The 26,897-nt window shown below is 41.6% G+C and overlaps 1 protein-coding gene across 1 annotated transcript; it reads right to left on the bottom strand.

The window, feature by feature from the left end:
• Nucleotides 1-312: 312 nt before the first annotated feature.
• Nucleotides 313-26,897, bottom strand: LY86 (lymphocyte antigen 86). The gene is made up of 5 exons (XM_063401849.1): nt 26,502-26,897; nt 12,657-12,743; nt 11,094-11,222; nt 4,064-4,116; nt 313-1,063 (listed from the first exon to the last, which is right to left on the bottom strand). Exons 1-5 carry the CDS (start codon nt 26,620-26,622, stop codon nt 968-970), a joined length of 486 nt encoding a protein of 161 aa, XP_063257919.1. The 5' UTR covers nt 26,623-26,897; the 3' UTR covers nt 313-967.

Genomic DNA, 26,897 nt, shown 5'->3' with positions numbered 1-26,897 from the left:
TCCAACCCAAGATCCTAATCCCATGTGCTGCTCTATGCTTGATTATCTATCTATCTGTCAGCTATGCCAGCTACAAAGGCTCCTGGAATGAGATGGTTTGGGGTTGTGCTACTCTTGGAATACGATTTGTGTTACTTCTCCTGGGGCTTCAAAGTGAGGAACAGCTTGTCCTCTGAGAATATAAAATATGTGCAAACATGGCTGATACTTCATATTTAAAATGTGTTCTTTGAGCTTGTTTCTCTCATCATCCTCTTTCCCCCTTAATCTTTGGAGAGATCCTAGAATCATAACAAAAAATGAGAAAAAACAGTCTTTCATTATGAATTTATTGAGAAGCAGGAAGAGCACATAGCCTAGGTACAGAATGATTCACACATCACTTAAAAGACATTACAGACCAAGAAATTCCAGGTAGACTCCAGAAGACAAGAATGATATGAATCCAGTGACAGGACATCGATCACTGGAAAAAAGGCACGTTCATTCATCCTATTTGCTTTTGTTCTGTGGTTATAACAAAAGCTGTGCTAGTGGAATCTCCAGACAGGCTCCAGAGAAGATTTAAGATGTTGAGTTCTGTAACTGCATAATATGTGATAAATGTGAAAGTCATCCTCTAGCCTGCGTTAGAAATGGATACCTCCATAACTTACAGCAAGAAATTGTTTAGGCTCTCGCCTGTTCTGCCTCATACTATTTTCATCCTAAGATGAGACTGTTGGTATTGGATACTTTCTTCTTACAGCTGTATATATTAGAAGAAAAAAGTAGGCTACAGTGTGCATTTAAAGATAAAATTACCACTAGAGGATCTAGCAACTTCTTGAAAATAGCAAATTATAAAGAGGAACAGCATCGGAGTCACCATGTGAAGATTATTTTTTTCAGAATCGTTGTAGCATGCAAGCAGCCTACTTGACTTGCAGTGTTGGTAGTCTGTAGCTTTCATGAAATTGGTTTGTTGCTAATAATAGTCTAAATAATTTTTCACAGTAAAATCGGCACAAGCGACAGTGACGTGATCTTGATTAGTCAGCTTTGCTGAAAGAGTGTAATCTCCCTGTATGAGATAAAAGCAAAACAAGAGATTAGCCCATCAGTACTATATAACTTCTGAAGCTTCTGACTCCTCATTCTAGAAACAGAACAATGCTTTTCCCATCAAGTTCCTCCAAAACCTTCCTGGTCCAAGTGTTTCAGAGGTGGTAAAGAACGTGCCCATATTTTCTACCAAAAAACTCTCCTCAGGGATATCAATGCTGATAGCACAATTGAAAATTAAACAGTACAAGGGGAATGAAATGTCTTGCTGCATAAAAAATCCCTTCAAATCTGTGTAGATTCTCATGATTCTTATAAGCAAGCACAATATAGCTTGTGATGTTTAGTAACTGGAAAAGGAGGGGCTCAGTTCTCTGACACTTCTCTTACATGGATCAGTGTTATTGATATGAATTTTTATAACAGAGCACACTGGGAGAAGTGTGTGTCTAGATGACTCAATCTATAACGAATTCCTATACAATAAAACAAGAAACAGTCTAATTTCCAATTGTGTACTTGAAATGATAAATTCACACTTTGGGAAAAACTTACATCATTACAGTGCAAAAAAATCTGAACCTTAAAGAAGCCATGGCTATCTTGTATTGGTCAAAATAGCTCTCTCCAGATACTAGGAGAAGCACTGTACTGGGAGATGACCAAGGTGGCTTTAACAGATTTGGAAGAGGTGAACTAGGTGGCTTTAACAGATTTGGAAGAGGTGAACTAGATTTTATTCACTGTATATTGCTGATACTGCAGTAATTATTTCTGGGTTTTTTTTGCTGGAGCACACAAGGGAGCAAAATGTAGGATAAGAGAGGTCAGCAGCAGTGATCTCGCTTTGAACTACAGAATGCTCTTGTCCTGTTTAGAGCCCTCCTGGTTGTAGAGTAGAAGGAGGCATGGCTAGAATGAATCGGGCTGCTTGGCATTTCCCTTTTACAATGTGATTTTTAAAGCAATATCTGGCCTGCATCCTCACAGAGAGGTTTGAGTTAAGAGTAAAATCTAAATTTAGAGAGAGGCCCAATGGCAACATACTCTTGAAAATAGAGCCTGGTTGTAATTCCTGTGTGAAGCGTGCAAACATGCCTTAGGTTTCTCAGACGAGGCTGTTCTTTGCAATGAGCAGAAGACGATGGCTGAATGGAATCATTCCTTTCTGTCAGCATGGGAGGATGGTGTCATTTGCCTCATTGATTAATTAACAAAAGAGGCTTCCTACTCCTTTTTTCATAAGCATGTTAACTCTCTAAAAGGTTATAGTTTAATTCATGGAAGAGACTTCATAATAACTGATTTCCATTGCTTCTTAGTGATTAGATTTCTTCTTCTTCCTTCTGAATAATTTTTTGCTTGTGGTGAAAAATGTTAATGAAAGAGGCTTTTGATCAGTCTTGGAGTTTCTGGCTCCAGAAACTAGCTGAAAATTCAGCTAATTTGCCCAGAACTGGAGTTTTACTGGTCTGTGTGCATGTTTCTATGGCTTCTTCTTGGTTTAAATATCTATTCTTCGGTTTGTCTTGGGGCTTTACTATGCAAGTATGTTAGTAAAGCTGCTCCTGGAGCAGGTTGCTGATTGTTGTGAGCTCAGGCAGTCCTGTGTGAGACATCAAAAGGCAATACTCAATATGGTCTCTGTAGCTATAGCCTTTAGGGAAAAGCAGGCTGGTTAGGGTGAGATAACAGCCTGCATGAAAGGGGGTCCATCTCCCCATGTGAAAGCCTTGAGAAAATGAAGGTCCTGGTTGCTGCTATCACCAAAGGAAGATTGAGACATATGAGATGGTACTTATGGAGGCTCAATCCTTCCAGAAGCCAGCTATCTTTGTTATCACCTCTGCAGGTCTTGGCAAGCCCAGTTCTTTGGGATTCATGTCTTTGTTCTGTATCCCTGTTCTGATCCTGTTTTCTTTTCCTGCCTGGAGCAATCCAGTGCTGAGCTGATCCCAGACCTCATCTTTGAGCCTCTGACATACATTTTATGTCTGCTGCTGAAGAACTGAGAGCTCATGCTGTGCCTCTCTGAGTAAACCTAAGGAGTATTTGACTGACCACCTGAACTCTATGCTTTGCAGTGGTGACTGTGATCCTTTATTTGCCACTTTCTCAACAAGATGCCTTGATAATCAAAGACTTTGCCTTCTTTCCTTCAATCCAATCTCTTCACTGTATGCCTCTAAAAAATCCTTTGTTATGTACTGATCAAATATGTCTTCATGCTGTGCCCAGTTAAGAGACTGTTGCATTCGGCATTTGAGATCTGTCTTTTTTTGCAGCATGGTTTGGTTGAACTTCTAGAAGGACACTTAGCTGTGTGTGGAGAAAGCTGCCAGTAAAAAGCATCTGTAATAGATGACCAGGAAATTCAGAGCAGTGCCTAGAGTACTGCCTGTCTTCTCACCTTTCTAAGAAATTATTTTCTTACTTTAAAGCTCTATATAAATCCTGAGAAAGTGTTCTTGGCCTAATAACTTGTACCTTCAGTTTCCACCTGGAAGACCTTGGTCTCTCTGCCTGGCACCATGTATGTACAGTGGAACACATTCAATTCCAACAGCTATCTAAACTGCCTTTATAGCCAGAGAGGATGAATGAGCTTCTCCAAATTGTTTAGTTCACTAAGGACTGAGAAAAATTGCAGCCTTGGTCTCTTGGGAGTCCCCTGGAACTGCTTCTTTTCTTGCTGTTTTAAGAGGAAGAGAGGGGGAGCCTACTGAAGAAATGCTTAATGTTGGTACAGAGAGCTGTTGTCCTGAAAAAAACCCTTTGTCTCTGGTACAGAGGTCTGCTATCCTGAAAAAAAAAACTTAGGATAGTAGTGCCTCTGTGACTCTTTATAAGTGAAGCCACCTAATTTCATATTGAAAAGGATTATTCATATAAAACACTGTCAGATCCAGTGTGCCAGCTGGGGAAGTGTGGAATGTGCTGGTGTGATTGCTGCTAGTCCTCTGACCATACCTCATCCAGAAAGCCCTTCTGCCTGGGAACACAGCTGTGACCAACTTACCTGAGGGATTTCTTTGATTCCCAGGGTGACTGGCCCCTCATAATAAATATGTTCTGGAAAGCAACAATGGTGATAGATGGTTAGACATGCAGCACATGAAGGAGAAAGCTGATCATTGGTGCATTTTTTTGTAATGGCATTTCAAAGCCTTCAGTGACAAGTATTATGGATCTGCAAAATGCTCCATATGCAGTGCTGCAACAGCCCTCTTGAGGGAAATATCAGGATGTATACTGCCTTACATATATATAAAGGCAGAGCTTGGGCTCAAGGAGCATCTGCAGCCCACGTGAATGGAAAAGAGGAAAAGGGGGGCATGTCTTTGCACAACCAGGTGGGTATCCCTATGTTATCACACATCCTGAAAATGAAAGGGGAGGAGGGGACTGCCAGACTCAAGTCATTTAGCATGAACTATTAAACATCTGCAGCTGCAGTAGCCAAACTGTTTTGGTAACTTTCAGAAAAAACAATCTGAGCTGAGTGTTTGTGTAGGTGTGGACTTCTGACTGCTTGCTGAACATGATTTTAAAGTAATAAGAACATGTCTGTCTCTCTGCTGAGGGAGCATTCATCAAGAAGTTACATGAGGGATTAAAGTCATCACAACTGTGTTGGTGACTGAAATAGAGCCTGGGAGTTCCACCTTCCAATCCTCATCTCCCTGATCGTATAAGGCATGCCTGCCCTTGGCTGTTGAAGAAAGGGCAACTTTGGCATTCATGGAGAAAATTAGCAAGCTGTTCTGCAGTTCCTCCTACTTTTTCATAGCTTACTGGGCAAAACTGTGCAGACTTGACTGAAAATAAAACTTGTACATGTTTCAGTATTTCAGAATTTCTTGCACAACTTGCCCCCCACAAGTCATGGAAAAGTCTAAGAACTGTTTAAGGATTCTTTTTTGTAGGTGTCATGAAATATTCCTTACTTTGACAGTGAGAGAGGAGTAAGTGTTTCATCATGTTTATATGAGTACATGCTGGCATTTTGATGCTTGTCACTTCTAGAGAGTTGTTTTAGTCTAGTCTCACTGTTGGTTTAAGCTGTTTCTTGTGAAAGGTTGGATAAAACCTTTATAACATCTTTAGATTGTATGGTCCATGCATGGACTTGGAAAACACTCCACAAAAGTTCTTCTCACACATGATATGAAATGTTAGTCTTGTAAAAAAATTATATGAAAGAATCATGACAATAAAATAAACTAGGAAAAGGAGAAGCCTGAGAGATCATCGATGTTCTGCACTTTGCATTAATGAGAAGTTTGTTTAATGCAATGCCCTGATGATCCTGGGAGGTGGAGAAGATGCAAAACAACTCAGCATTGCCCTGAAAAACCTAATCCCAAAACAGAGAACAGAATAAGTGTGTCTTAGCTTGTCAATCTCAAGTACAGCAATTGTACTATATTAATTCCCTTCTGCATGCCTGGCTAATTCATGTGGACAGCAAGAAGTCTTGTTGTTTTTGGAGAGCAGTCACCATCGCCACTTGCTTCTATGCACGAAGCAAGAGCCCAGGAGTCTGACACATCTCTACTGCAGAGAGTGGTGACTCAAAAACTTTAAAAATACAGTTCAGCCCACCTCTTGGTTCACAGCTTTAATAGACTCTAAATGGGAATTAAAGGCACTTAAGACTGCGTAATGCAGGTGATGAGTGGCTCCCCTGGGCCCTGAGCTCTGTGTGTGTCAATGGGATCTGCATGCTGGGAGCTGCTCCCTCTGGGTGGTGTGGACCATGCAGTGTTGGGGCTCATGCTTTGCATGTCCTTTTGTTCAGCAGAGAGTCTTGTAGGACTACCTTTTCTTCAGTCAACTCACAGCCTAGAAAATCTTGGATGGCAGCAGAGGAGAGTGGAGAGGAAACTGGGCTGTGAACAATTGCCCAAAGTCCTTCTGCACAGGGCCATGGAAGCTTCACTTGGATCTTGCTGCTTGCTAGACTCTCATCTAGGCTCTCAGAAAAGCCATCCAGAATCTAAAAACATAGATGCAACATTCAGGCTCTGCAAAGCCTGTATTTTAAAATGAAGTAGGTGTCATCAGGCCATAAATTTGCTTCTGAAATGATGGCAATGCTAATCTCTCATCTAGTGTAGGTAGAAGCTATTTTTCCCCAAACACTTCACTGTGATAAAGTAACTAGATGAATGCAGTCTCAGGGCTCTGCCTCAGCCCACTCTGAGAAGTTTTCCTTGATTGCTCTGGTGTGTTGTAGCTATGCCTTTGCTCAGTTATCAAAGAAATCAGTGTCATTGGCTGTGTTATCTTTTAGGAAGCCTTCAAATGCAGAGCAGCAGGTGCTTCTTGTCCAGTCTGGGGTCCACATTTCCTGCTTTATGCTTCAGCTTTACCCTTACTAGCTCTTTTTAACCAGGGATCTTGCAGTGGTCCACAGCTGAATCATATGGAGCTATTGGAGAGAGTCCAGTGAAAGGCCACTGATATAATTAAGGGACTGGAACATCTTTCCAAAGAGGACACTGAAGGAGCTGGGGCTGTTCAGCCTAGAGAGCAAAAACATTAGGGAACAGCACATCACTATGTACAAGTACCTGAAGTGGGCTTTTAAAAGAGGATGGAGCTAGGCTCTCTCTACTGGTGCGTAGTGGCAGGGCAAAGAGGCAGTGGGCACAAACTAAAACATAGGAAGTTTCTCCTGAACATCAGGATAGACTTTTTTTTTTTACTGTGAGAGGACCGAGTACTGGCAGAGGTTGCCCCGAGAGGGTGTAAAACATCCATCCTTGGATATATCTAAAAATGTTGCCTGGGCATGGTCCTGGGCAACTGGCTGTCATATGGCCCTGTTTGAAGTAGATGGAACTGGATTAAGTGACCTTTAAGTGCCCTTTCCAACCTCAACAACTCTGTGGTTCTGTAACCAGTCCTTTGGAAAACTCCTCTGAACTTCCTTGCTTCACTGCAGAGGGGGAAACTATGCTGCTTTGAAAATATGTCCTTACAGGAAAGCAAGTTGTTGCACCTTTCATTTTCAGCTAGTTGAGACCTGTCAGGAAATAATGTGGATTCATAAATCTGCTGAATTTTATCATTCATATTTACTTGGACCATGGAAACCTCCTCAGTGGATCAGGCTTTTCAAAGACCATTCAGTGTTCCTGTTGCATGGGGATTTCTGCTGTAATTCCAGAAGTATAAACATCCTCCAAGGCTTGAAGGACTGCAGTTTATCACAGCATGCTTAATGTGACTTTTTTTCTCCACATAGTCATACATTTTTACATTCCTCCATTGAAAGAGGGTGAACACATCTGCTGCAGTAAATGTAGCTGTCACAAATGATGAGCCTATCTCATTGAAAGAATTCTGTGGTCTTCCTAGAGAAAAGCCCAATGTAGTTGCAAAAAAAATTGCTCACATATTTGGAAGAGCATAAACTATGAGTACATTTTTCCAATTAAATACTCCCCTTTTTATTTTTTGGTCTGCTGGTAATTTATGGTACCTGTCCAGCATGCTGTCATCAGTGATGTGCTTTCAGCCCTTTTTCTTATAGATTTATCTGAAAGTAATTTCTGTAGAGCTCCTAGAAAATATTTCTAATGTACCACTGAATCAAGCTGATACCACTGTATTGTTGTAGCAGCTTTTCACTGCTGTTTTTACCAAAAGTGACTTAGTCTTTTTCACTGCTTGTGAACATGCCTTTAGTTAGCTTCCAGTCTGAGGCAGAGCTTTCAAATGTGTAAGAACTTCCTGAGGATTACTTCAAATTACTAGTTATCATTTGTCATGAGGATGCCTCTCCTTCCTGACTAAACACCTATAATGAAATTCTCACTCCTCTTTCTCAAATCTTCCTTTCACTGAAAATCTTTATGTGTTCTCACACTCTTGTACTATATAAAGGCCCTGTACATCTGCACCCACCTCTTCCTTTTTCTGTGTTTTAAATATTTTTAGAACTTCAGTGCTCCGTGTTGGAGTTCTTCTAGGACACAATCTTGCACCCATGCAATTGATACACAGCTTCTGTGGGTGCTATGGATGTAGGAATGATGTGAATAAGTGCCAGCTATAGATGTATAGTTGAGTGGGGAAAAAACATATGTAAATACATGGCCAAGTGAGAAAGATTCGCTCTTTTTACAGGTGAGGAAAAGGTGAGGTGAAGGGGCTAAGCAAGATGGCATTGTGTGTCAGCCCAAAGACCTACCTTTGTGCTATAGCTGCTTTCTCAGAAACAGCTACCTACACTCTCAGTGTGATAGCTAATCTTTTAATTCATGTTATGTTCTCTACTTTTATTCACAAATACTGTTTTAGAAACTTGCTCACTGTAACACCTACTGAAAGGGACAATAATGTAAAAGAATGGAATTCTGCAGCAAGGTGGGGGTTTCTCTGTGGTTTGAGGAGTGTGCACAAGGAATTGTGCAAGTGCTGTGATGGTGCCTCTGTCAGTTGAGCCTGAAAGAAAACTGGCAGAGGGTGCAGCTGTCTTTTGGTCAGGTAGCTTTGCTTAAGCCTGCAAGCTGTGGTTGGCACATTGCTTAATATTACCCTGGTAGCTCTTCCACTCTGATTTGAATGATTGCATTGGGAAATCTGTTAAGTCTTATGTAACTGTTTTCTTTGGAGGAAATGGGGAATAACCAGCACTTTCTGCTAAAAAAGAGGAAGGCCTGAGTTCATGTTATGCCACCAAGAATTTAGCAATTTTGTTGCTATTGTTCCTAAATAGACAATGGTAAATTTCCTTGCAAACTTTGAGCTAACAACTTCACAACAGACATATAGCTCAAAGAAAAATATCTTGGAATCCTGTTTATGAGTCTTGAGTGAGCAGTGCCAGACATGACCTTTGGTTAACAAACACAGTAAATACTATATTATTATGATGAACATGAAATCTCCAGCTATATTAAGTCTTTCCAGCACACAGTATTTCCAGTCATGAAAAAACTGTAGCATTATAGGAGAGCAAATATAAATAAAGAAAAAAGACTTCCCTCAAATAACTAAGACTTTGCCACATCCGGCTCTTAAAATCTGTTTTTCTTGTAACTTCTGCTATGCTTTTTCCCACAAGTAAGTGGATCAACAAAACCTGTAGAAGGATGATGTTCTATCTAATTTTGGGAGAGGGAGGAGCAGGCAATTTTTGGCCTCCTTGTGAAAGGCAAGCGAATTCTGTGTGAAACTATATTTAAACTCAGGTCAGGTCTGGCCAGATGTTGGCAATGTTGCCCATAAAACAGGGAAAAAAAGGCTCTCCATGAAAAGCTTGAGTTGAAAGCTGTGTCTTAGTAGTCTGCATACTTGGGCATTCACAAGTTGTCCTTCCTGCACAGGCATTAGGTCAGATTTACAGCTGTGCTAATATGGTAAATTATGCCTGAACTGCCTTAAATTGGTTTTTAGCTCAATTTTTTGTCCTAAAACATGGGATAGCTTCAATTGCCAACTGATTAAGAAATACCCCATTTTCAGTTTGAACCTGTCTGAGAAAGTTCACTTCTTTCCTGCTGTGACTTAATTACTAAATAAAAACAGCTACTGAACGAGAGGGTGTGTATTAAAAAGTGCATGGCAGACATCTTTGCACTAAAGTAGAGATACCTCTAAATGAAGATATATAGTATTATTTAAACAACCAACGATGTGTTTATATCATAATATACTTCAATTAGCAGAAACAATTGCCTGTCAGATTAAGATTAAGAAACTTGAAACCCCAGGAGGTTTTGGCTTTGTAGCAGAATGTGTGAATAGCAGTTTGTGCTCAGCTCAGGACTGACTCTGCTTCTCCTTAATGTATTCACTAAAGGATATTATTAAGTACTTCACTAGAATAAGATAGTTTTTCAGTAGGTCTGTGGGTGGGTTTTCTCCTCTTATAATTCAATACACAATTGGAGAAACTTCTGAATTTAATTTTTATGTCTATCTGGCTTACAGGATTTACATAATTGGTTGCTCACACAGCACTTCTCTATTATTCTTTGTGATAGTTTTGTGCAGTGTGAAATGTCTTAGTAATTTTCCAGGGGCCGTCTCAGCAGTAGTGCTGTGAATGGTCTTTAAACTCATGGCCCTTGCACATGAGTTATTGCAGTGTTATCAGCTTGAAGATGCGAGGGAATGGAAGGAAAGCAGAGCTTCTGTAACTAACTGGTGCTCTGACAACTCAAACTTCTCTGTGGCTCTACCTGTTTTTTTATAAAATCAGCCTAAACAGATGATCATGGTGTAAGAGGGATTTCAAAATTACTGGATACATGGCTACTGCAGTCCAGAGGCATGACCTAAATTTTTCCAAACATGGCACAGCTAACTTGGCACTACCTGGTCTCGGTGGTGGCAGAAGGGGCCTTAAGGTGCCCAGGCTCACCTGGGCCCAAAGTTGCCTGTTTTCTGGGGGAAAGAAATAGCACTCTAAACCAAATAGAGCAAATCTTTGCCAGCTGGCAGTGTGACTGGCATGGGCTGAATTCATCTGACTGCTGCATAGGCACATGTTGAACAGAACCAAGATGCAAACCATAGATGGTAGCGAATAGTATCTTGTTCCAAATATCCTTATTCAAGCATATTTCCTCATAAAGTGAATAAAGAATTGCCTTTAAGTACAGGAACTGTGACTTGCTTAATAGTGAAGAACATGTTTAGAATGGTTGTTTGTTTAGCCATTTCTTTTACAGAACATGCCTTTATTTTTGTCACACTTCTTGCTCACGTGACAAGCACGTGCCTGTGAACAGGGCTTATGAACCACTCTGCTGGTGGATGGGGGTCACATAACCACAGTTATTTTTAATGGCCTTGAAATCCCATGTGCGTGCAATGATCTGTGATTAAAAGTAAAGCAAACAAACAGGTTGGGGGGAAAAGCATGCCCTTAAATTAAAATGTCTCAGTCCTACTGTGTTCCTGTCACCCATTAACATGCTGGTGAAGTAAACAGAACATTACGATGTATTGGTGCAGTCAACAGCACAGCGGGTGCATCCTGCTTGGAGCATTCAGTGGCCATCAAACACTCAGAGTGCTACCTAAATTACCTCCTTTCTTCTTTCCACAGAAAATAAGCTTAGAATGACCCGGCCCGCAGAGCGTCTCTGAGTAGGTTAAGACCGTCTTTCCATTTATGATCATGTCCAGCTTGACATAGAGTTCCTTGATGCTGTGTCCTACACACAAAGCAGAAAGAGAGCTCAGAGAAAGTGCAAGGATAAGCAGGTTTATTACTTTATTTTTAAAATTATTCTATTTTTTCCTCCCTGCTGTTTGAGCCATTAGACATTTTCTCTTCACGGAGGACTCCTGATACGTAGAAATCTGTTCTTCAGGAGCAGGTCTCTAGGCCCCTCAAGGTATATGACAGGGGACATAATAACATTTACCTTGATTGGTAAATAAACTATGGCCATGACCATTTTTTGACTCTGAGGTCAAATGGTGTAGCAAATCTCATGTCCTTATATCTAAACTTTTCTTGTGTTCTTATCAGAGGGATCGTATCCAGGGGGTCCCTGGGAGCAGCCTGCGACCTGTAACTGCTGCCTGGGAAAACAGTAACAGGCCTGAGCCAAAAGTGTGCCAGGGACCAGCACAGCAGCTTGGCAGTGCCAGTGCCTGCTTATGTTGACACAGGCAGAGCCAGTGATGCTACTGGATTTAGATGGAGGTCCTCTACTCTGACTTGTGGGAAAAGTATTTCCAAAAGTCTGTGGTGTGATTTTTTTTTTTTTAGGCTTGTTTACCTATGCAGCCACCTGAAAACTGATGCTCCCTGGACAAATAGGCTGCATGTCTCGCAGGAAGGGAGACTTTTGCATGCAAGGAAGCATTCCCAGGTGCTAAAAGACACTTGGCACACAAATTTATTTTCAGCACCAAGATCATACAGCAGCACTTTCATATTTATGCTCTGGAAGTACAGGATCTAGATGAGCTTGGGGCTCAGGTTTGCAAGAGGTGGCTTTCCTGTGAAAGACTCACAAAGCAAGCTATGGCTAATAATAAATTGTGCACCCAGTTTTTACCTTTTGTTGCTGATTAGTCAGATGCTGAAGGGTATAATTTCAGCTAGTGCAGGTGGCAGACTGAGGCTGTGACTGTTGCCTCAGGCCAGCACTTTCTCAGCAGGCTTCCCTGTATGCTCAGGAGGGACAGGGGGGTGGCCCCACCTGCTCTCTGGGAGCCCATTCAGTCCCCTACCTGCAAGGTTCACAGCCTTGGACATTTGGTGAGGTGCTGACACAAGAGTGTGGCTGCTGTAGCTGTCTCATTCAACAAGGCTGTCCCCAGAAGACTTAGCTATGAAGATGATGAGCTCTAGAGCCGCCCTCCCCCCCCCCTTGGCTCTCCATGTGTACAGATCAAGAGTAGGAGCAGAACAGGGGCTGAAGGCTGATATGACCTGTTTAAGGGTGACACATGTAACCTGAGGTCGAGCTGGTAACAGAACTGACGTTTTTGTAACCCCGCACAGGTTTTGAAATTTCTAACAAATGAAGCCCCTTCATATTTTATAGGAGAGTGTCACCTTTGCTTACTTCTTAATACCAGCACTCACACATGAATTGCCTGTGTACAGTGTGAGAAAAGAGCAATTCACTTACTTAGGACCATTGCAGCTCTGATGTTGAAGGTGTGGGTTGCAATATCAGAACAGTGGTCAATGCTGAGAGCAAAATCTTGCTGGGGATCTGTTTGAAGACACAAAGCAGTGGGTTACAAGTTGTACCTTTAATGAGATACTGACTGTATCGAGAATAATAAAATATAGAAGTGTTATAAAAAACAAATTACATATTCCTTAAAAGTTCTCCAGGAAGTGCTCAAAGCTTCCATACCCTGCATTCAGTAGCTACTTCTGTCCTTCCTGCCCCTTCTGCACGCTCAGATGATAACCTGTGTGAGGCTAGAATCTACAGCATAAGACAATCAACCAAGTTCAAAGAAAGCAAGTTCCCTGTAATGGTGGATAGCCAATACTTATTCAGTGGTGAAGTCTCAGCAGAACTGCTGTTCCCAGACTCTGCATACTGCCGTTCCTCGCTCAGCACTGATGAACAATTGGTTATGGAGGTGTTTATTAATTAATTTGTATCACAAGAAGGCTTGGTGAAGCTGACTAGGAAACTGAATTCTGGAGTGGGATAGAAAGTCAAAAACTGAAAAAAAATTGTGTTAACTGAGATACTGCAGCACTTTTTTCCAGGTCCATCATCCTATGATATTTCTAAACCAGCAAATATTTTAGATTTTAAAGCCTCCTTTTCTGGGAGACTTTAGCAGAGCTGTGGGGCCAAAGGGAACCCTTTGATAATTGTCATGAATGCGATTCTTTCCAATTCCTGAAGTATCTCTTTCTCTGCAAAAAGCTCTAAAACTCTTGTAAAAACATAATTGTTTTCCTTCTACTTCTACTTCTTCCTTGCTAGCCTCCATGAGACTTGGTGCTGTGTCTGAAGGCTTGCTGACATGTCACTCTCTGGTGACAGGCAGCAGCAACCTCTGACAGCTCAGCTGCCACAATCAATAGAATGTGCATTTGTTTTCCAAAGCTGTGGCAGGAGGGAAAAGATTTGGCCAATTTGGAAAAATACCTTGAGCCTCAGACCTGCTTTAGGCAGAGTTTTGTCCCTCATTATGGCTTTCCAGCCAGCCTGTACATCCAACATCGCTCTCTGTGGAAAAAAGAGAGGCAGCTGTGGCATGTGCAGAGGCAGCCATAGGCTCCTTGATTTACACAGATCTGGTAGTGACAAATATAGACTTGGAAACTGAGTTCTGTTTCTAAGTTATTGTTGCTTGAGCTAATCTTCTCACTGAGTTGAAAATAACAGGCTGGGAGAATTTTCCTTTGATGCTGTGGTGAAACTTGAGTCACAAGTGTTCTCTGTGAGGCTGAGCCAGCATCCCCAAAGTCTAACCCTGTTTTGCAGTAGTGCCCTGCAGCTGTAGCAGCTGGCAATCAGCAAGCCTGTGTCACCCAAACCCGATTGCTTAGAGGGGATCATAGACTGAGTGAAAGTGTTGAGAGTACCTGGAGGGCTTTAACTGAGCCAGGCTTTGTGAGCCCACAGATTACCAATGTGATCTAACAGGAGTACCCAAGCCCTAAATTCTGTTAAATTAAAATGACTATTCAAAAATAGGGAGATAAAAAGCACTGGTATTTCCAAATCTCTGTGTCCCTGTGCTGGATTTTGTCCACTTTTCTCCAAGGAAGTCTTTTGCTGAACCAGTTGGGGGGAGGGGCTGCTTGAATCTGCTGTCTAGAGGAATCCCTTTGGAAATTTCCTCCCAAGTTTGCCCTAAACAAGGGCACCCCCACACCACTAAAGCAGTCCCTGCAGTTGCATAATCTGCTTGGGACAAAAAGTTAGTGCCTGGAGTTGTTTATCAAGTGTGACCACAATCAGAGGGTTGTCTTTCCTCTTTTTTCTTATTCCTGTCAGTTCCAGCTTTGTTTTTGCAGCTTCAGAAGCTGTTGGAATCAGTTAGGAGAGCAGTTTCCTCCTCCAGCTGGAAAGCATGTCAGACTTCTCTTTTCTCCAGGACCGTTGCTCCTGCTTCCCCTCTGGTGCTTCCCCATCTCTCAGGGCTCGGTTTCCGCTTTCCTCTGGACTTCCGCAGAGCCCCTCTTGTTTCTGTTTTGGGTGTGGTGTGATGATAAGGTTCAGGAAGCAGCTGCTCAGATTCAGAGTGATTTGGGCATCGATGCCACAAATAGTGCTGGTTGTCAAGTGACTAAAATTATTGGCTCTGCATTTTCAAGAGGGAGTTACAGTCAAACATGGCAGTAGAACACATTTGATGCTCTTCTCTTTTCAAAGAGACTAAGCTTTAATGAACAAATTAAATTGTGGTGTTAGGGCTAGAATTTGACCTTTTAGTTTAAAATGTCTCATCAGGAACTGAGTGAAAAGGGTATGTTCGTGAAACCAAGCTTTTGTGGAATGCCTGGGCTTCTTACAAAACCCTGATCTCATGGTCATTTTAGTTTGGATGTCTGTTTATTTCTATGGGTCCACCTCCTTTGACAGATGACACATTTCATAGTGCATTGTAGCCATGGATGCCTTTTATTGCACTGCTAGTGATGCAGCATAGGATCCTGATGTATCCAGGAGGTGTTGTCTGGTCCTCAGAGAAGAAGAGAGTGTTGAAGCACTCACATGAGAAATTCCAGAAAAAAATGTGAATTGGAGCACCTGGATTTTGTGTTGTTACTCTGTTGCTGAGAAATGTAAAATTTTCCGCAGTCAAAAGCACCCCAATTAATTTTCTGACCGTCTCTTTGGAAATTCCCACTCAGATTTAGCAATCCAACTTTGCAATCTTAGATACTGAGCCATATATGGGGGCCTCCTGCTGAAACCAATTGAAAGAATGGCTGTGTTGCTAAAGCTATGGTGCCAAGGAGTCTGGATTCCCAAATGTGTGGGGAGAAACGTTGCCAATATAATGAAATTAATGAAACTAGTGGAGATTAGCCACATGAGAAGTGACAGAGTCTGTACATTCAGCTGGGCTTTATGCACTAAGGGATTGTGCCATACCCCTCTTGCCTTAAATCGGAGGCGTCCCTCCTGTGGCCAAGGCAAATCAAGGCAATTGCTGTTTTTGTTTTTTGTCTCAGATGTACAACTGTGAGTCACTGTGTGTCTCCTATGGAGGTTTAATACTTATTCTTCCTTGTTTGCCTCAGTCTGAAGAGAGCTGGTTAGACTGAAAAAAATACTTGTTATGTCTTTCACATGTGCAGAGCAGTAACATTTACTGTTAGAGCTCTAAAATACGTGGGGCTGCCCTTCAGCCTTCCACTTCCCTGCAACATTTCATGGTGCACAGTACTGTATGTTCCCAGACTTCCCTCCACCTACTCCCTTCAATCTGCTCCCTCTCCCATAATTAAAGCTAGAAACTCTTTAACTGGTTGCAGAATTTTGCTTTTCCAGTTCAGCTTTGATATATCACCAACACTCATAATGTTGTTGGAAATTTTGCAAACACATTGAGGTTTATCAGTGAAAATCTGCTTACTGAGGGGGAAAAGGGCATTTTTTGTGTGTCTAGTGAGAAAGACTTGGGCTGCAACATATTTACAGCTAGCATGAAAGGTGTCTGGAAGCATAATTTTGACTCAATTTTCTCTCTAGGCAATACTAAAGTTTGAGCAACTGCTCTGAGAAACGGGAAAGTCTTTGACTTTTGTAAACAATCAATGCACTCCGAGATCTTTCAGACCTGTTATTTGAACCTGATGCTCTGGCTGGTGCTGAGCTCCCAACTGTATCTAGCACTGAACATCCAACTTTCCCTGAAGATTGGCTTCTGTAGCACAATCCTGCTTTGTGAGAGGTGAATTTGGGATGTACCTGGCATCTTGATACCAATCATCCCTTACATGGCTTAGTGTCAGCTGAACTTGAGCATCCTACTGCCCATTTCACCCTTTCCCAAGTACCCTGGTGGAGATTTGTTCCTGTATTGACTTGGGGTGTGGTTTTCCATGTGCACTGGCACCACAGTGCAAGATTTCAGCCTGACTTACTATTTCAAGGTGCTTACACTGATAGGTTTGGCTGGGTTTTTCTTAGAACACTGAGCCGATATGTGTAGTACAGCCTCGAGGCTCAGATGAGTTCCTGAACTTTTCTTTCTGAAGTTTTTTTCCCCTGCTTTTGTTCTTGGCAGAAGAGTCATAGATAAATTGGCTCAGACATATTTACAGCAGTGTAACCCCAGTGACAAGGAAAACAAATGGGGACTCCCTTTGTGCCCTGTTTACTGCACAGCTGTGGGGCCAGTGGCTCCCGCCCCTGCTGAGCACGGGTGTGCCCAGAGGCACAGGGCTGCGAGCTGGGGCTGCCTTTGCAGCCTCTGGGGAGGGGATCCCCAGAGCACGGGATGAAGGGAACAGCTGGGAATGATAATGTGCTAACCCACTGTGGCAAGGTCCCTCGGAGCCCGAGTTGCGAGATGACTAACTAGGACATTACAGAACCTGCCTGGCCAGATGGGAAGCACCTGTTCCAGGAATTTTGCTGTGCTGGTGTAAAACAGCCTCCGTCTTTTATTCTTCCCTCCCCCTCCCCCTTCTCTCTCCTCCCCACCTCCCTTCTTTTTAAGTATCCTGTACTGGCTTCCCTCTCTTCTGAATCTGCTCTAAAATCACATTGTTTCCATATGAGCATGAAAATGAGTGGTATGAGTAAATAGCAGCAGCAAGCAGATGAGCTTTGCTTGTAAAATCCACATCTGTAAGCCTTGGAGTGGTAAGAAGACCCTCCAAACTTTAAGCTTTGGGTGTTTCAAAATAATACTTTTCGGAGCAAACAAGCCACAGAATGGAAATGGCACAACTGCATTTGGCTAGGGTCATATAAGGACAAGCTGGTGCTAGAGGAGATGGAAATTAGCACAAGGAAGAAACATTTAGCAATTACCCAATACTCCTCAGCTTCAAAGCTCTTAATAAAATTAAATCATTAGTCTTTACAACATTCAAGGTGATAAAAGGAGAGGGAAAGAATGAGGAACTGTTTGGGATTTCAGACTTTATGTATTCGTTCAACAATTTCCCTTTAATGTCTATTTAAATAAATTAACCTGAATGCTCAAGGTTATATTTGACACTGGAATCTACTTATAAGCTGATGAGGAAGCAGCATCAGGTGAATTACCAGCTCTCTGGTTTTGCATCTGCATTTCCCCGAGCACCTTCAGTTTAACAAACTTCCCTTTGGGCCTGCCTTCACTACATGCCACTGACGCATCCAGACGTGTCTGGGAGGGGCAGAGTGACCCTCTGTTTAGAGGAGAGCAGAATAAATCTTGAGCCTCACACTCCTGTGTCTACTTTATCATGAGAATGCTTCACCCAAGATATTTGCCTTAGCCATGACCAGCTCCAGGCTTTTGCCTAACTCAGACTGGAACTCTGGCCTCAATCAGTTCAGTCACTCTGGCCTCATTTGCAGAAGTCACTGTGTGTTTTACCACCTGAACTTTTCTGGCTTGATCAGGCAACATAGAGGAGAAGGAATAGGGAAGATTAGAGTTTGTGTATCCTTAATGTCCTGGGGTTACAGACTGTGGGAGTTCCCCTTTGCAAAAAGTGTTGTTAGCTTGTGGTCTCTGAGGTTGCTTAAACCCAAACTTCCAAAGCTTTTGGAGATGTCCAGTGGACTGAATAACTCTGCTTTCTTTCTGATAAAACTTATATGGCTGTAGAGGGAAGCCTGAGGATTTGGTTTCAGTATAATCTACAAACTAAAAAGCCCGGGACACTAGCAAAAGCAACTTAAAATATGAATTAAAAAAAAAAAATAAACCAAGGGGGATTTATGCAAGTTAAGGAATTTCCAGTCCTCTCCCAAGAATAATGAACACTGGTAATGCACAGGGCAGTTATATATTTCTTGGTTAAATTAAGGCGCAGGCATTACTGGCTGGTGCTTATGGCATTAGTCTTGAAGCAAGGTGATTTCAGTGTCTTAAACAAAATCAGTTTAAATAAAAGACAAAGATTTCATCTCTTGCTATTTCAAATAAAACTCATTGCAGAGTATATCTGATGTCCAAAAGTGCAAATATTAAGAAACAGTAACTCTGAACATTCTCCAAATGTCAGGTGGAGAAAAGAGGAAGAGATTTTCTGGTACCAGGCTGATGTGATGAGGTGAGGGAAGCCCTTGTGAAGGCAGAGGGTGTGAGGAGCTCTCTGCAGCTGCAGGGCTGTATTTGGAGATGGGGGTGTCACTAGCATGAATAAAGCAGTCTCGTCACAGACATGCCCTGAGTCTCCCTGCCTTTTCCTGCCTGAACCACATTTCCTGAGAGCAGGCTTGTTAGAGCTGTTGGCTGAGGCTTGAGGGGAGGCTCAGTATCTGAAGGCTCTTGGACTCTATCCTTGCTTTTGCCAGAGGTGGTATTTGGAAAGGGGGAGTTTTTGTGCTTTGTGTGGCATGACAGCTTTATCCAGGCCTGTTTTAGAGGACAAAACGGAAAGATGCAGGCTTTGAGAGACAGCACATATAGATCTGTACTTGATAATCCTGATTTGTCCTAGTTAGCTTGAGAAACAAAGGCAGACAGGGCAGGCTTCAACTACAGTGGTGTAACAAGAAAATACTGCATTAATTTGGGCCCAGCAGGGACTGTATTAGAGAGAGAAAGTCTTTGTTCTTCTGTTGGTAAGAAAACATCATGCACTGGATAAATAAGATGCTTACAGTAACTTCTTGTATTCCTAATCAGAGCTGTCTCTTCCCTCTTCATTGTAGAGGAGTTTTTTTAAATACTTTTTTCATAGTGCCCTACTTGAGACTGAGATCTCTGGACATCAGTGCTTGCCAGAATGACTGGGAATTTTCAAGAGACTTCCAGACTTGTGTCAGAAATAGAACTAAACATTGCTGGAAACTGCCCCGCTATCAGACACATGCCATGCTCTGGGATAGCAGCTATACCGCTGATTATACAGAACAGTAATCAGCAGCAGATAAATGGGCTAAATGCTCCCATTTTCCCAGGATGGGTTTAAATCCACTACAGGAGCATGGCATGCTCCCTCTGCTGAGGAATCTAGCTGGGTTCCCACCTGCCTGATCACTGCTGGATCATTTGACAGGAGCCATCCATCTTTAGATGAAGGGGAAATTGAAGCATTGAATTAATTTGTGGTAGTTTTAAAAATGCTCGCTTTTGGCAACTAGAAGCCCTCTTGAGTCTAAAAGCAGCATCTGGAACAGATCAAAGGGTTTTGTTTTGATATGTGGTGAATCTGTAAAGGGCATTTGGACATCTTGTCCCTGATGGCCACTGTTTCTCCCTAGTTTTAGGTTGCCTCCTTAAAGTTCAGTGACACCAATACACAGTAACGCTTTTTTCATGGTTTTTTTCATTTTAATGTGTTAATTTTTCTTAGAATACTTTGGGTGTTTTTCCCGATGGATATTAACTTGCTGTGAGCATCTGATTTCCTGCCTCTATTTTCTTTGCTAAACTGTAAGCATAGTAGGGTCCAGAGAGATTTTGAGGCCTTGATGACAGCTCTAGATAAGATGATGTGGCAATGTCAAGAAAGTGTAGCAATGCTTTATTGCTTAGAGGCTTACAGAGAAAGCTTTGCATAGGAACACTTATCATCAACTGTGGTTTGTTCTTGCATCTGGCTTTATGTAGTTAATGTGCCTTTTGATAATTCCTGCTTTATGTAATACAGGAGCTAATCTCAAATTTTTATCAAATTGTTAAAATGGCTGTGACTCACCTGTTTGGTGTATTAGAGCGCTCCCTTCATAGGCTTAGATTCAGTATCCAACAGCAAATGACACTATTGCCTTGCCAACAGTATTTTTGACTGTAATGTAATATACCATTATTTAGGTGTGTCCTTTTTGTTTCCAAAGGGAAGAACATATTTCTCTATGGCTTGCCTTCTGAACAGTTACCACTCATCCTTACGTTTGCCTTACTGACTCAGTGGCTACAGCAGCCAAAGATGTGGCAAAAGTGAGCAGGTGAAAAACATGCCAAACAGTTTAGATTTATCAGCTGGAGATAGGCAGGAGAGGCTGTCACACATAAACAACCCTCTTTTGCAGTCCATGGCGCAGGACCTTAATTGATTTGGTGAAGCATTTGGCTCTGCGAGGAAACCACTGAGAACTAAATTAGATGGGAAAACTTAGAGCCTGGTGGGAGAAGTTCAGCTGAGGTTAATTCTCTCCACTACTAGTCTCACTGAAAACATTAATATTGATTTTACTGAAAGATTTAAAGTCTAGGTACTGAATCTAATGTTTCTGCCAGAGTACCTTGGAGGTATGACATCGTCTCCTACTCCTCAATGCCATTTACATTTTAAAACTTACTAAATACTCTCTCCCGTAAAAGAAAGGTAAAATAATTTTCAGAATCACCTCAAGAGTTCACATAGAAAAAAAGAAAGTTTAAATGAGATGTGGAGAATGAAATAGATGGGATAGTTTTAATTCATGGTGAGACCAAAATTTTAAAAGAAGATTTGCATGTGCACTCATAACTGTGCTACCTTGATCCTGATGATAGTCTCAGTTTGTTAGGATCTGGTGCCAGAAATATACATATTCACATCTGGTCTTCCCTTTGGAATAAGTAAGTTATACCAGATGAGTACAACAGCAAAGCTATGACAGTAAAATGGCTTGGACAGAGTAAACAAACAAAAAAATTGTTTTCAAGTGGAATTCTCAAGTTCTTTGATTCTTTGCCCATTAGCAATCCGTGCAACAAAAGATCAGAGGGGAGTTGGTGTTGTGTGGCTTTAAATAATTTAGAAGCAGAAGCAATTGCTGGAGACTTTTTGAGGGAAATAAATAAAAAAGTCCAAGAGAAGCATCTGGCTCGATCTGTCTGCCAAAAACCCAAAGAATAATGGAAAAAGAATCTCTTTTTACCAAGTGTCTAGAAGAATTTTTGCCCTGAAGAGGCGTGAGTGAGAACTTTTTTGCAGACCTTTCTTTCCCAGCTGAAGCTATCAAGTTACTTATATCCTTTAAGTAAAGAATATTAGTGTGTGGTCAGGGAGGGAAAAGGACTAGTTACATTGGTTGACATAGAGAACAGAAGGTGATATGCTGTAAAATTAATGCTGCAGTGATGTGAATTTAACAGAACTGTTTACAAGTTGGTATTGCTGATTGAACAGGGCTGCATGTTATAGATGTATTTTTAAAAAAGGAACAAGTGGAATTTAAGAAAAATAGTATCTGTGCTCATTCAGTGTGTGGGAGAAAGCATAATTTTGTGTGAGGGGAACCCTAGCAAGCCTGAAACTCTTCAGAAAGGACAGACAAATAATCAGGAAATTGTGAGCTCATTGGTCTCTGTCTCCACTTGTTTTAAGCACTAAAAAGTTCCCTCGATACAGAGTTTAACAAGAGCATGTCTATAGTGTGCTATCTGACCAGAATGGGTTCTACACTGTGCTGGGTTGAAAGGGGCCGTTTTAACAGAGATCCAAATCTGAGCTCACACATTTAAAGAAATGCCATACAAATGAGAGTTTCTCTATCTACGAATGCAATTTAACACAAGTGTATACTGAAGCGGGTAGTGCTACTCTCTCCTGTTATGCCACTGGAGGCCGGGAAAAAGGTTTGTAGAAATGACACTGCTTCAAGTGTGACACAGAACTATGCAAGCAAACACGGAGCTCATTGTACATAAATTCAGCCTGACTTTCCTCTGTTCTGGAAGAGGCACTGTCAAGTAAAAATAATTTTCTAGATGACCAGATTGCCCTGGTTCTTTGACTAGCAGAAGACATGAAGTGTAGCAAATGTTTATCCATATCCGTATATAAGTTTTATTATTTTAAAATTTGTAGATATACAGATATAAAACTTATGAAGGGTGCAGCCAATTTCATATTTAATTCAAAAGGTTGAAATGAATACTGATTGCTTCTTCTCCTGAAACTTCAATGGCTATTAACCTTGCTTCAGATGAAAAACAGAAGAAAAAGAAAGCAAAATCAGATATGAATTGGGAAAATATGTTTGTCTATATTTAAAAGTCTCATGTGGTCTGAGCACTGTTTTATATAGTCTTTGAAGTATTTCTGAAGATGACATCTTTGAATACTACTACTCTGACTCTTCTGAAGATCTCCCTGAAATTCCCCGTTATTTACTCCAATGCACAGAAAATGAAGTCCTTAATAGTTGATGGTATCCATACCCTTTTTAAGAAACTTCTGCTTTATCAGTGTTTGTTTTTGCACTGTAAAGAAACCTACAGTTTCAGGCAGTGGGCAGCTCTGAAATCTCCCAGATCCTAATCAAAATAATTTAATTAAATAATCACCAAGCTTGCTGGTCAAAGCAAAAGCAGGCATTCTGAAGCACTAAAGTGTTAATACAGGCCCACCTAACACTTCAAGAGAGCTGTAAAAACAGTTGGAAAATATTTTTCATGTGTCTGCAGAAGCAATCACCTGCTTTCCCCTATGAAGGGGGTCCCATTTGACCACTACATAGTAAGAATGTTTTCATGGCTAATTAAGACAATTAGGCTTTACATGAATGATTTAGAAGCAGGTGCTGGTAGATGTGTTTGGGAGTCATGTTCTGTAGTCTCTGACTGCATTGCACTTTGCACTTCCAAGTGGATGCCTATTACTCAAATAACACTGGAATCTGCCCAGGGCACTTTGTTACCATTTGCCTACCTGCCCTTCCCTTCCCAGACAATTGCCTTTAAAATGTAGCTGGAAAGATCAAAAGCATTATTACAGTGAAATTAAAAGGGGTAGAAATTGGCCATTTATGTAGCAGGTTCTTTTCATGTTTGTGCATAGACTTGCCAATTAAGGTTCTCCTTTCTCAGTCAGAGATGTTAACCTGTGCTGCTTTTATCTCAGGATCTCTGCACAGGTTTCTAAAGTGATTTGTGGTCATTTGAGATATTCCTTCATTTTTGTCACTTGTTCCTGGGAGGAAGAGTGGCCCTAATAGGAAATGTCTTGCTATTTATGGACTGTCTCGGTGTTCTGTCTCCTGCGGTTACATAGAGGAGGCAGCACACTGTCTATTTACTCTACTTTTAGACCACCTGTCTCTCAGCTTAATTTTCTTACCATGGACTTGCTGCTGAGAATTTTTATCTGATTTTCTTTTTGATTACTTTTTTACAGCTACATTGTACTGACCACTAGGATCTTATTTAGCCCTTTCTTTTGATGCATGACTTGGAGTCCTGGTTACAGAACTTTTAGTCTGATGGGACTGAGTGGGAATGAGGATGCTTTCTATAGGATCCAGAGCATGAGCTGAGGCTGGGGGCCTGATGTCTACCTGTAGCTTACGTGCAATAGGAGCAGAATGCAGCTTATGACCAGCAATTGCAACTTACTCCTCAGTACAGGAGATGGCTACACTTTCTCAGTTATCTACAAAAACTTCTCTGTTGCATTAATCACAGTTATATTAGCCCGCATTTTTGACTTTTGTCAGATTTTTACTGCATTATAGGAGAAGACCTGATAAACAGCAAAGCAAAAATGAGTACTTGGCTCCTCTTTAAATGCTCAAACTGAATTCTAATTATTTGTTGAGAGAGGACTTTAAGTTCCAGAAACAAATTGTGAAGTGCTTGGTTAAAATTCTTTTAACATCCTTATATTTTGCTTGATTCAATCCTAATTCACTGGTAACATCCTAGAGTCTATAGTAACAACATCAGAGGTGAAATTGTCGCTCTTGAAGCCAACAGGCAATCCTTACCCAGGATTTTGGACTTGTTACCTCACTGTGGCTCCTGTTATCCCCCAAATGGGACATCCTCTGATATCTTCAGTGGAGCAGGACATACCAAAGGGATTTCTCAGACCGGAGGGACATATGAGGCAGTATTCCTTTGAAATAGCTGGATTATGAGCAGTTGCCTAATATCAGCTCTGAGTTTGCTGCCATTATAAATTTGCAATGAGAAGGTTTGTTGGGAAAGGCTCTTGACAAACACTAAGAAGTCTGTGCCCTCCTGGGTGAGAACAATTGGCAGGACACAGATTTTTGAAAAACAGAGTTACGTTCTGCTCTTCTAGTAATGATTTACAGTGAAATGAAGTAGGGACAAAGCTCCCCTTCTCCTGAAAGGGTGATCAGCACCTTGGGCACCACTGTGAGCTTGCCAGTGAGCTCAGTAAGGACAGTGTCTTCTCTGAAGCAGATGTGGATTTGTGTACTTGGATTGATCCTCCTGACCTATAGATTTTGGGGCTCGACCCCAAACACCTTTTATTCTTCTCCTTTATGCAAACTGCCAGATTATGAACTGCATCAGCAGCAATGCAGATGGTGTATCCTGGGCTGATGCTACACGTGTGGTAGCCTCTGGAAAAAGGCAAGGCAGGACATTGTGATGGCAGTTATGAATTGCCTCAACTTTAATCTGACAGAAGAGTAAGGGAGAAAGGAACCTGACTTCAAACAAGGAATCTTTTTTAATTCTTGCATTGTTTCCACATCTGTGTCATCTTTTCATCTCCTATAGCTGTGCCCAGGAGAACAGAAGACCAATTAAAGTGGTGGGACCTGACCTTTATGATCTCTGGCTCGTGCTTCTCAAGCTGTGAATTCCCCCTGAATGAATATACCTCTTATCTTTCTGTTCATGGCAAACCAAAGGAAGTGGCAGAAACAAATGACTCTAAACAAATGCATATTGTTAGCTAGGCCAGTGATGTGCACAGTAAGAAGCAACATTAAACTGGCACATGCCAGCAGACAAATTCATCACACTTTGAATTTGCTCAGACTGTAGCCTGTGCCTCTGTGTCAGGGCATCTCATGCTGACTGAGACCTGTTGAGGGAACAGAATTCATTTATGCAATAAATTCTTACTAAAATGAAGGCAATACCAAGGTCTGTATTCAATATCTAATTAAATATTTTCTTAATGCATTATACCCATTTACAGGATGTGAAGCCTGACTTTAGTCCCCTGGGAGCAGGCCAGTAAAGAATAGCATTACAAATATTTATTTACTCCTCTTGTCCCTCACTGGCTCTATTTTAATGGGTGTACAAAAACACATGAAAGCTACAGGCGAGGAAAAGCCCGGGGAAAACCCTTTGTAACTGGCTGAATTGGAAAAACAAACTCTTGGGTGCTCATTTGCCATGAATAGCTTTTCAAATCACGTGCGGAAAATGAATGAGGCGTCTGTGAATCTAATTCCCTTTGTCCCAGTTGTAAAGCAGATCTGCACAATAGGCGAGGCACACGGCCAGCAAGGCAAGAGGTGGAAAGCGGGCACCATTCAGTGAATTCATTTCCAGTTAATTCCAGTGTCGCTTGCTCCTTTTCTTCTCTACAGATTTAAAGAACAAACAAAACCCTGTGATCCCTGGGAAATGCCTCTGATAGGGGCTGCTGCTGAAGCCTCGCTGAGCACGGTGGTAATGGCAGAGAACATGAATCCTTCCCACTGTCACTCTGGGTTCCTTGTCATTTCAAGTGGGAAGACAGAAAAGCACAGCACCACAGCCTCATCGCACATTAGAAAGCAGCAGATCAGTCTGTTGAAGAGCCTCTTTCATCCCAGGGGTAAAAAAGTTAAAGATCTAGGGTGTTCCTATTTCTTTTTTTAAAAAGCTAACCTCAAGATAAAAATCTTAGTCATCTCTTTCATGCTAAACGGGGTTTTTCACAGCGGTTTACTATTCTGAATTAAGTTAAATTATTTCCTCTTTATTATCTTCCAAATACATTTAGATTTGTGTGTGTGTGAACCAAAACCAGCTGTACTTGAAACATGAAAAATATTTTAGATGTGAAACCCAGTGCAGGTTTGGGAGTGTAACCCTTCCATTCACTGCCTGGCTTATAAGCATTATTCACTGCATAAGAACAACTCTGTTGAGCAGCTAAAAGGAAAATGGAAATGTAAAAAAAATCTCACCACAGCTCTTGTAATATATTTCCAAGTTGTCCTCTTTGCAGACTGTGTGTGTAGGCCATCCTGTGCTGGCACTGATGTAAAGCAGGACTAAGATGAAAAGAAGAGCATTTGATGTCTTCATGGTGGTAGTTTGCAGGATCACTTCTGTCTCTTGCTAACCCTCTGGAGGGAGGTGTTCCTTCCTTTATTCAAGGGACACGGGACTTACAACATTCGTGCCTGCAGAAGGGTTCAACGAGCCAGTGCAGCCTCAGCTTCCCACAAAGCGGTGTAAACAAGAGGCTAATCTGAACTGGAGGGTGTTATTTCCGTGTACTTAGTCTTCTGCCTTCTGCTTGGTGTTCAACTAATGACAAATGAGCTAATCACACCTACTCACTGCCCGGCATGGTCCTG

This window comes from Prinia subflava, chromosome 1, assembly GCF_021018805.1.
Source record: "Prinia subflava isolate CZ2003 ecotype Zambia chromosome 1, Cam_Psub_1.2, whole genome shotgun sequence".
Lineage (NCBI taxonomy): Eukaryota > Metazoa > Chordata > Aves > Passeriformes > Cisticolidae > Prinia > Prinia subflava.
The sequence above is the reverse complement of the archived record's forward strand: the minus strand, read 5'-3'. Positions and strand labels throughout refer to the sequence as shown.

Bases quoted from the DNA above. Each gene is read 5' to 3' on its own strand.
- LY86 (XM_063401849.1), bottom strand. From the start codon at position 26,622: ATGAAGACATCAAATGCTCTTCTTTTCATCTTAGTCCTGCTTTACATC. The intron at 12,744-26,501 runs GTGAGATTTTTT...GTCTTCAAACAG, and splicing joins AATATATTACAAGAGCTGTG to ATCCCCAGCAAGATTTTGCT. The intron at 11,223-12,656 runs GTAAGTGAATTG...CTTTGTGTGTAG, and splicing joins CAGAGCTGCAATGGTCCTAA to GACACAGCATCAAGGAACTC.